Raw genomic sequence first — 10,516 nt, forward strand, 5'->3', positions numbered from 1 at the left:
AGGCGGCCGGCGAGCCCCCGGTAGCGGCCCGGCCGCTCTCTGCGGGTTTCGGGGGAGAGAAGGTGGAAAAGCCCCTCTGCCCGGCAGATATTCTCCCACCTTCTTCTTGGTGTCTCTTAGCCACGGACCGTTCTCCCTTGTGGCTTCGAGAGCAACCATCGAAATGCAGCACTGCTGCCGTCGTGGGTGGTTTTGCACCTCCCGGCAGGATGGGGTCCGGTCTGTGCCCCTCACAAGTCTGGCACTCGGCGGGCTTTGATCCCGCACCATCCGACCCTTCGGCGACCACGCAAAGAACCTTGGCAGGGGCTTTGACATGTGTCCGGTGCTTACGGTTCGCGGTTGGAAACAGGCTCTGTATGTGCTTTGGGTGTGTCTGGGTACGTACAGAAACTTTTGGTTTTTATTTGAGATGTGATTCAGTAGGGTGCTGCTGGGCACCTGAGGGGTGCCAGGTGCCCTTGGTACCCAGGGCCTCCAGCGTCCGGCAAGGGGGGGTCGTTCCTGTCAGTCTGCAGTGGGAAATGTTCAGGTCATAAGAGCACTGTGAAATCTCCTAGGCTTCATCTCTCTGGTTATACCCTGTCATCATGCCTGCTCAAACCCCTCAGTTCAGTTTCTTGAGTTTGTGTTGTAAATTGTCGAACAAACCTCAAGTGATCACCTGGGGATTAAATAATATATACGGGTTTCTGCTGGTTTAACTTATATGCATTTTTTAAAAGCTGGAACATTTCTGGTCCATGCATGGCCTCGATGTATGCAGTTTGATATAGTGAAATGCTTGAACAATCATCTAAGTACTCTTGAGCTGAGCTGCTAATGCCTGTGCTAAAAGGAATGGGTACACTGGGAGAGAAGGAATAAAAGCAGAACCAGCCAGCACAAACCTATGATAATCATTAATTAGAGACAATTTTCTTCGTGCTCACTGCTAATTGAATCACGTTGCCACTGGTTTGGGTGTTTTTTTGTTGTTTTTGCTTTCTGAATCTTTTCAGGCTGCATTTTTCTGTGGATTCAAATGTCAGAGTGGGAAGCCCTGATCACAGCATCTTGATTTTATTGCAGCAAATGTAAAAATGATGCCCACATTGTCTGGCAAGGCATGTGGTTCACTTCCTTGCAATATCGGGTGATATTTTTACTCTCCTGGCTGCCCTCTCTTGTTTGCATGTCAGACCAGCTGTCTGTTGCCCCCACTGGGATAATCCATCTAGTTTGCAGCCTGGTTCTTTGTGCACACCTGAGCTGCTCCAGAGAGATCTTACTCTGCTGCTAAGATAACGGTAGAGGTAGATTACACTTTAGGCATCCTGGCTCCAGAGCTGCTTTAGCCATGTTAAACTGTTAGTGTTGTTGACCTCATCAGTGTCCTAATAATTTATTCTGGTAGTCTGAAATTCCTAAGTTCATGTAGACAAGCCTTACAAAATCTTGGGGTTTTGAGATCTTTACCTCTCTTTGCTGTTGAAGTTTATCTTCTCACCTAATTGCTATTACTTACCCTTCTGACTTTTATGTCTGTCTCCTGTTGAAAGTGCTGGCCCTGATGGTATTTCCTGGCATGCTCTCTGTGTTAGCTTTCTATAGGTCTCTCAGCTGTCTTTATCTTTCATAATGTTGAATTCAGGGTTCTTGTATCATGAGGCCTTTCACAGTTCTTTCTATTCCTGCTCATTATTTTGTTTCTTACTGAGTTTTACCATCCACTTTGTCTGCTTCCTGTGTACTTGAATCTGTTCCCTTCGTGATAGGTGCTGTGTGATTTCTGAGTTAATATTTAAAGCCACAAACCTGTCTGTGTGCAAAGCTCCTCAAAACAAAGCATGTTATTAGCATTATGTGTGAGGTAGTCATAGTCCGAAGGTAAATGCTTTCTGTAACCTGATGTTGTGACCAAGATTTGAATGCAAATGTATGTAGTTCTACAGCTTTGTTGTTCTCTCCTGTTCATTTGCCAACCGTGCCAGTTGGTTATGTACTGTTTTGCAGACTTTTCAGTAAAGGCAGTGTGTGCTGAAATGCTTGCTTGGGAAGAGGAGTTTAGATTTGACTGGAATCTCTTGGTGCTGTAATAACAAAAAGTGATTTTCCCCTGTTCTTTTAAATGCACCCGGGCAAGAGTGTGTCAGAGATTGCTTCCAAGGAAAATTCAAAGCAAGTTATTTATTGCTGGATAGCATATTTGTATCAGATGTGGTTTGTAGTGGGGGAAAACTGGTAGTGCCTTAAAACAATGTTCTCTGTTCTCTTTAGCTTGCTCAGTTAGGACAGTGTGGTTAAATGCTGGCTCTACTTGACCAGCTGAGGACTTTCTCATCTCAGAATATGGAACCTTCCTCTGTGCTAAAACTGAACTGTAGGTAATTTTCCTTGTGCCTGTGTGGCAGAGGTAGAGAAGTAATATGGTCAGTCCATGGCATTTTGTGGAGCTTTTGGGTTGTTGCCAGTTGGTATAGATTGAGCAGTCTCTGCCTAAGCTAGGAAAAAAAAAGGTTGTGGGTGGATCAAATACTCTTGCACTGAGCAGACAAAGATGAATGATGTAGGTTTGTAAATGTGGTTTAAAGCTCTGATCTCTCAGTTCACTGAGGGTGGTTCTGCTTCTGCAGTTGTATTAAGGTTCACTGAGTTCAGAGGGGTTCTGTAGATGTGAGTACTTAAGAGTGGGGCCTTGAGTTGCTGGCTTCCTGAAGACAGCTCTTGTATCATTTCATCACTTGCCAGCATGACATGTGATCTTGCTTTGAGTTTATGATAACATTGTCAGGTTGGTTATGTGTATGTTTAAGTACAGCTCTTTCAGGTACAAGCAGCATTAACAGAAAAAGGACAAATTAATCAAACAAGTTCTATTCCCCAAGCTGAGGCTGGTGCAGTGCAAGAGGGATATGTGTGAGCCACAGTAATGAGAAAATAGTAGTATTTCTTTATTGTGTTTTGGTACATGGGGGGGGACTCTTGTAAATATTTTTTGCCTAATCTTTTAAAATTCTGTTTCCTTTAAACAGGACTAGAAGAATAAAGAGGATTTATACAACCTACAAGAAACCTTACAACAGTTTGGAACGGATTGATTGATGATTGCTCTGCTATGTGAGAGCCACATTTGGAGTTGGTGTTGGCCAGCAACTGCTGCTGGACTTCAGCTGACTTCATTGCAGCAAGCCCAACCCATAGGTCCTCGTCGCTGGTAGAACATAAACAAGTGTGATGCTGAAATGAGATGAGGCTCCGAAATGGAACTGTGGCCACCGTGTTAGTTTTCATCACTACTTTCCTCAGTCTGTCCTGGTATACTGCATGGCAAAATGGAAAAGGTAAGGAAAAGGCTCCAAAACCAGATTGACCTTCATGTGGCTGGATGGCAGAGGAATGAATAGGGCAGGCACGTGCACTGCTGCTGGATGTTAGCAGTCTAGAAATTGCCTGTTGCCTAGGTCTGCTGCAGAAGGTATGGCCTTGCTGAGGAATAAACACCTGCTGGTAGATTCAGAGCAATTAACTTGGAGTGATCCTGACTTTGAAAAAGAAAAATAAATGTACCTGAAGAAGAACAGATGCTGCTGTTGGAGAAGGGAGTTGGTCCAGGCAGAATAGTTGTGATTTGGTTTTTTTTTTTCCTTGGTTTATAGTTTTTGGGAAAACATATGATCTCTGATTGTTTGGTGTTGTGTTTTTTGGATTGGTTTGTTTTGGGTTTTTTTTTGTGTGTGTGTTTTTGTTGTTTGTTTGTTGTTTTTTTTTCCCCCCATGTAACATATGGCCAGTGGACCTGGCTGGAGAATGTTATTTTTGGTGCTGCTTTCTGTCTTCCCTGATGATTCTGTGATGGTGTTGGCGAACTGCCAGTCAACATTGTTTAAAGACTTCTTGCTGTCTTTGAGTGAAATGTAAATATTTCATGTCAGAGTATCATATAAGAAATAATGTGAGCAAATTGACTAGGAAAACGGATCTATGTAATGTGAGCAGTCTTATTAAATAGTCAAGTAACTATTGGGTGTAGTAGATTTTTACCTTTTTATATATCTTTGTTGATTTTACTGCACTCCATGGGAACCTTGGAAAATTCACTTTTTTTTTTTTTCTGAGTAGGGACTGTTAACTGCAAAGAAGATGTTTCAATTTTGTCCCTCAGTAAAGTGAATAAACTTGTTCAGCAGTTGTTTCTAAGAAGAAGAACGGGTGTTTTGGTTTGGTGTTTGTTGTTGCTTTTCTTTATAAATATGTGATCTCCTAAAACATTATAGACTCTGTCCTTCAAAGATCAAATAATTTAAAAATAGATAGTTGGTCATAAGTGAGATTGCTACATGGTTTACTCTGCTTACTGAGAGTATTATCTTCAGTTGTGCCTCAGGTTCAATAAGAGGAAGCTGTGGTTTTACAGGAATACTGTTTGCTGTAGCACAGCCAACTTGTAACCTTTATTTCAATATAAAAGAAGCAGATTATTTTGGTGGCATGTTGGCAACTTTTTTTTCCTGTTGGGCACTTGTAGGAGAAGCAGATGCTTTGTGGGGTGATCTCAGTAGCAGTTGGTTGGTACATTACCCTTCTGAGTGTAAGCTGCAGGAAAAATGCAAGGTTCTCAAGGTTGTGTTGATATATAAATCTTTTAGTTGGACAACAGAAGTGTAGGTGTGCCAAAGGCTGGTGAGAAAAGGGTATTTGAATAGCACTATGAGCAGGTTTTTTTTTCATTTTAATTAATATCCCATTCTCTAGTTAAATTTTATGTTACTGATTCATTTCTTGCTGAAGAACCTCACCATTTCGCTTTCACTTCAGCAAAGGTGTACATCTATGAAATTCTTTTCCATGCTTTTTTACTTTGACGTATGATTTACAAGTCATGTTCTCTTTTGCTGAAATGTGACACAAAGACAAGTTGCAATTTAAAGAAATTAACATAAATCTGCTATTTGGAGAGTATGTATGGCACTTGGAGGCGATTTAAGCTTTTGTTTTTCAGACTCCTTTTATTTTTTTATATATATTTTTTTCCCATCTGAATGCTTAAAATTGATACGTGCTTAATGGCGGTATAAAAGGTCTGTATTTATGTTCTAGATCTTCCTGTCAAGCATTAAGAAGTTAACTTTTAAAATAAAAATCAGGGCAATGTGTCATCAGTAATGTATGAATTTATCATAAATCACAGTTATAAAACTACAGTCTGGATAATTAATTTGCTCTTAAGGTGCATCAAGATAAATTTATATATAGAATATTGTCTTTTAAATTGTGTTTTATGTTTTCACTAAAGTTTAGCATTTTGTTAATTGGCACAGGTTGTCTAAAACCAAAACACTTTCATTTAGTACCACGTTTTCAATCAGACAAACATTTCTGCACTAATGGAAGAGGTTCAGAAACTGATTATAAATATGAAGATTTTTTTTTTCCTAGCTTAGTGTAATGTTGTGTTTATTTTTTAAGCCTTGTGGGATGCTGTCTTAATTCATTGATAACATTTGTATTAGAAATTAAGAGCCTCAGTTAGAAGCAAATGTTGTTCTTGCTGTTCCAATTCACTGAAAGGCTAAGGGGTGTCACATGCTCCCGTCATCATCCTTTGTTATTCATTATATTTATATGGCATGCAGTAGTTTCCTGTTGGTGTTTGTCAGTCTTTGGAGAGCGAAGTGAGTCTACGCTTGGAAAGAAAATAGTATTTGCTCTTTCAAAATGAAAAAGAAACCCCCAAATTGCTAGCTTCTCAGGATAACTAAAATAAATGTTTATTTTTAAAAGCAGAAGCATAGTCCCTTGCTTGTAACAGCCCTAATACAGTCTTCAAGTGATTAATTTTAATTGAGGAACTAAGATCTTGGATTATTGTCTCTTAAAATGCAGAACTATTTAGCAATAAGAGTGGAATGATGTGATACTTTTGTAGATGATGTCTTCCTCTAGTACCTATACTTAGTCCCAATCTCTGCAGGATAGGATTTAGACATTTCAAAGTGGTACAAACTTTGGTGCTGCTTTGAAGTGCAAAAAAGTGCTTTGCAAACTTGAAGGATATACTGAAAAGTTGTGAGGAGTTGAAGCAAATAGTCTGTCTGAAATGCCATGACTAGAAACATCGTGACTCTAGTTTACCCAATGATGTGATTATGTAAATAATCTTTCACAGGGCAGATACTGCTTTTTGGGTGAAATGGCCAAAACGGTTTTGCTCTTAAAGTTAGCTGTGTTTGAAGAAGGTGGGCTGAAATACTTCCGTTCATTGGAGAGTTCAAAATTAGGCTGAGATCTTTGTCACTTTCTCGTGTAATATGTGGAAGCACTGGAGCTGTTAGGAAGCAGTGTAAGCCCTAAATATACCTAGGAAAGAATCTCCTGTGGGATTCATGAACAGGACTTGTAATACTGCTTTCTAGGCGTTAAAAATGTACTACTGTTAGCTCAACTGAAGTAGATGTGGGAAATTTGATCTTGCCAAAATGCTGATTGGTTTGGTGCACAGAAGGAGCAGTCTAGAAGTATCTGCAGTCACTTCACATTCACAGTTCAATGCAAGATGTTCTGGAGTTCCTCCTAAGACTGAGGTCTTAAGCAGGTGATAACTTTATGCTTGACACTATTTCTTTTGCCTGAGTCATGCTTTCTGGTACTACTAACCTGCTCAGCGTCACAGGTCTTCACCACCTCGTTTGTGAGCTATAGAAATACAGTGTTTGTGGGGTTTTTTTTTTCTCTTCTTAGGAAGATCTAACTAGTAAAAAATAGTACTGTGTACTTAGTACATCAGTCACAAAAATTACATCAAGATTATTGTGTGCTATATAAGGAGTGTAGTCTTGATGCTTTGATCTTTACTGAAAGCAATGATCCAAGTACCTAATGTTCCAGGAAGAACAGTATGCTCCTTAATGCTCAAGAACCTCTTCTTCCTGGGTCAACAACCTTCCTGATGACTGTCCTCAGCATGGAAATTGGTAGGGAAGGTAAATACCTTTACTGACTTAGGGCATACATGATAGGATGAAATACCTTGGCAAAGCATTTCTCAGCCTTATCACTTTGCTTCCTGTGTTCTACTCTGATCCTGCCACCTATGATTAAAAAAAAAGTTAGTGTGTGTGTTTTGTTCTTGATGAGAGAGCAGTTGGCAGCATCTCATGTCACTTTTAGAAGGTGTTTGGCTACTTGAAGTGGTGAGGACATGTATTGGAATATGTATCATGAAAATCTGATGCATCTTAACCCTTCAGGATTGTCTAAACTATGTAGTTTTCCGAGCAGTCTCAAACTGGTAGTGTATTTAATATTTTTCACATGTAAAACCTTCTTCTTTAATAGTGAAGAATTGGTTGAAGAAGCTCCTGGTTTCCAGTTCATCCAAGGGTACTGTCATAACTGTCGATCTCTTCATTGCATGAAGGTGGCTCATTTTGGTACATTGATTTAAATTCACTAGGGAAGACCTCCAAGAGGACTTTTGAGATATTTTACCAGCTTCCTAGTTTGCTGAATATTCACTCATACTTAAGTAATGATGGTTGGAGCTATTGTTTTGTTTTAAGCATTGATGTTGTCTCTCATTTGGAGAGGCAATGCCTTGGCCTGTATCATGAATCTGTTGTCATCTTTCTCCTCTGGCTCTTTCAATAAAACTAGAATTACTTTACTCTTTCTCAGCCACAATCATCATAAATACTGAGAAATATCTAAACTTAACAAAAAGCATAAGAGGAACTGAACAGAGCAAAACAAAAAATCTAAGCCAATGGTGGAAAATTTGAGTAAGACCCAGGAATATTAATTCCTGATGGAAGAAGAGTCCTACAGAACCATGGAGGAAGCAGAGCAAGGAGGACTATATATATGTGTATATATATGTAAAATGTTGTTTCCCATGGTAGTGGTTATGCAAATATTCTCTTTTAAAAATAGTATTTTGCAACCAGAGCCCACCTTATTTTATGCTTTGATCCTAAGAGATGATGCTGTTTGAGTGAGTGCTGATTGCAGTCCTCTGGCTGCATATTTTGATTTTCAGAGTTACATGCTGATACGAATTAAGAGCAACCAAAAAAGTTGGACTACAGACTGGGAAGTGGAGGCAGGGAAAAGGAAGGAATAAGATGGAATGCTGAAGTAGAAAGTGCATGTAACAATTTCTGCCAGTCAACTTGTTTGAAGAAGTCTTTTTCTATTAAATAGAAGGGAAGCAACGCTTCCTTTGGAAATTCTGTTGCAGATCTTCCAGCAGCTGAAATTAAAGGAAATACGAGTTTCCTTTATTTGTAACACCAGCACATGGACATTACTCTGGTTGTTATCTAAAATGCACTTTAAGCTTGGTTTCCAAACCCAACAAACTGGCACATAGCTTATTGATGAGTTGAATTTCATTAAGACAAATCAGGAATGTAGGTTTGGAATGGTTCCTGAGAGTTCTGTGTAGGTAAGGAATGCACTGTCCCAGGTGAATCAAACAGAATATAACCTGTCTGTTCAGAGGGACACTGTTTAGGTCTGTAGTATCTCTGGATCTGTCTTGTGCCTACTGCAGCAGAATTTCTCTGATACTAGTGATTTTGGTGACCTGCAGCGGAAAGGTTCATAACCAAAGGGGCTTTTGCAGCACTGCCGTGTCCCCTTGCTTCTCTTGTAACCCGCTAGCTAGGTTAGCCCAGCAGTTTAGGGGATTCTAAAACTTGGTTGCTACCATTTAACGTGACCAGAATCAGCCAACATCTTGAGGTGCTGCTTTTGATTGTGACCCAGCCCTCAGCTGGGGAAAGGCACTACTGCTGCTCCCTGTGGCTTCTCAGATACTTCCTCAGCCTGGGTCTTTTCTGCATTCACCGCTCCTCCCAAATGCTGTTGTTGCTGCTATGCAGAGACTAATGTTGTAGTAGTGGTGCCAACCCAGGAAAGAAAGTTGCACCTGGCACAGCTACTCATACGGTAGAAATGTATCTGCAACTGTATCTATTAGGAAACCATTCAATGGATTTTAAGCCAACATCTGTGTATCTTGTTGCTAATAAGTGTCTTTCTAGAGTAGTTACAATAGATCTAAGGTCACATTTTTAACAGTGAGCAAGATGGGCTTCTCAATGGTCTGTCCTGGCTTTAGAGGTGGTTGATATTTTCCTGAATCTAGGTGATGAAAGTGAGAGATTTCTTACTAAATCTCAAATAGCACCATGTTGGGGGGAGCAGCAAAGGTTGGCAGAGAGATTGAAGTTTAAAATAACTTATGCAAATTGGAGACCTAGTCAGGAAAGAGAGTTGAAGGTAGGTGAAAGTACCCAAAACAAAACATGAGGTGCAAGAAAGCAGAAGATCAAATGTGTATATAAAGAATGGGAGAGAAATTTGGTGTTAGCATTCTAGTTAGGAACGATAGTTTACTGTAGATCACATGCTACGTGTGAGTCATCAAGTTATAGCAGAAAACAAAAGAAACTGAACAGAAAAGTGGTGTTTAGGAAGTAGAGAAATATGAAGTCTACTGCTCCATCAAGACACAGGAAGTCGTCTTTCTGCTCTGCTTGGCACTGTGTCCACTTCTAGATGCTGCACTGCAAAGAAAATAAGATTCATTAGGTGAGGTTCAAAGGAGGAACAAGTAATCAAAGATCTAAAAAATCTACACTGTAGGGGAAGGGTCAGTGTCCTGACACTGATTAAGTTAAAGGACAACTGTGAGAAGAGACATAGGAAGATAACTTTCAAATATTTAAAACAAAAAAAAGGAGACACATTGTCTTTTGTTTTTGGCTATAGTGAATAATAGGAGATGATGGTCTGAAATAGAAAGGAAGAGCAAGGATAGGCAGTGAAAGAAGTTTTTTTTAATTGGCAATTATAGTTACATGCTGGAGTAGATTGTTGGGAGGAGTAAAGAATTTCCATGTAGACGTTTTAAAGAACAAGCTAAAACCAGTGATGATAAGTACAAGACACCAATACCATGTTTGTCATCAATAAAGATTTGAGCTAGCACAAGAAAAGTGAGTTACACTGGTTTTTAAAGTCAGTATGACACTTCCAAAGTAAGTCTTATATAGGGAAGACTTAGAACTGGCAGAAATTATCTAACTTTGAACTAGCTATCTTGCTGAAATTAGTTTTAAGTGGAGGATTGGACTAGATGACCCCTAGACATCCCTTCTAACCTAAGCCATGCTAGATATTCTAGACCTTTGCCAGGTTTATGTCTTCTTGTGCCAAGAGCAAAATGCCATTGCGTTTCATTACTAAATAATACTGATACTTGCTTGCGATATGTGCGAATTTTCCTTTATTGTAATAAAAATGGATCTCTTAAAAATAAACAAAATGCATGCTTGTCCTTTAGCAGAGTCACTTAACCTTTTATTGTTAAGTTCCACAGCCCTTTCTATAGCTAGGAACCATGAAAATACTGTGTTAGAATAAAAATCTTCAAGAGAGACTTGCTGTTATTTTCCAGTGTTTGGGGTTCCCCCTCCCCCTTATCCCCACAGTTTAAGAGTAGTATCTATTCAGTAACCTTATTCCTGCT

The 10,516-nt window shown here is 39.6% G+C and overlaps 1 protein-coding gene across 1 annotated transcript in view; it reads left to right on the forward strand.

Annotated features, from left to right (window-relative positions):
• Positions 1-3,059: 3,059 nt before the first annotated feature.
• MGAT4A (mannosyl (alpha-1,3-)-glycoprotein beta-1,4-N-acetylglucosaminyltransferase, isozyme A) overlaps positions 3,060-10,516 on the forward strand; it is a 79,228-nt gene continuing 71,771 nt past the window's right edge. The window contains exon 1 of the mRNA XM_009998670.1: positions 3,060-3,323. Coding sequence (XP_009996972.1) covers positions 3,230-3,323 — 94 coding nt within the window. The 5' untranslated portion in view covers positions 3,060-3,229. The remainder of the gene's footprint in view (positions 3,324-10,516) is intronic.

The sequence above is a fragment of the Chaetura pelagica genome, unplaced genomic scaffold (assembly GCF_000747805.2).
Source record: "Chaetura pelagica isolate M959 unplaced genomic scaffold, ChaPel_1.0 scaffold120, whole genome shotgun sequence".
NCBI lineage: Eukaryota > Metazoa > Chordata > Aves > Apodiformes > Apodidae > Chaetura > Chaetura pelagica.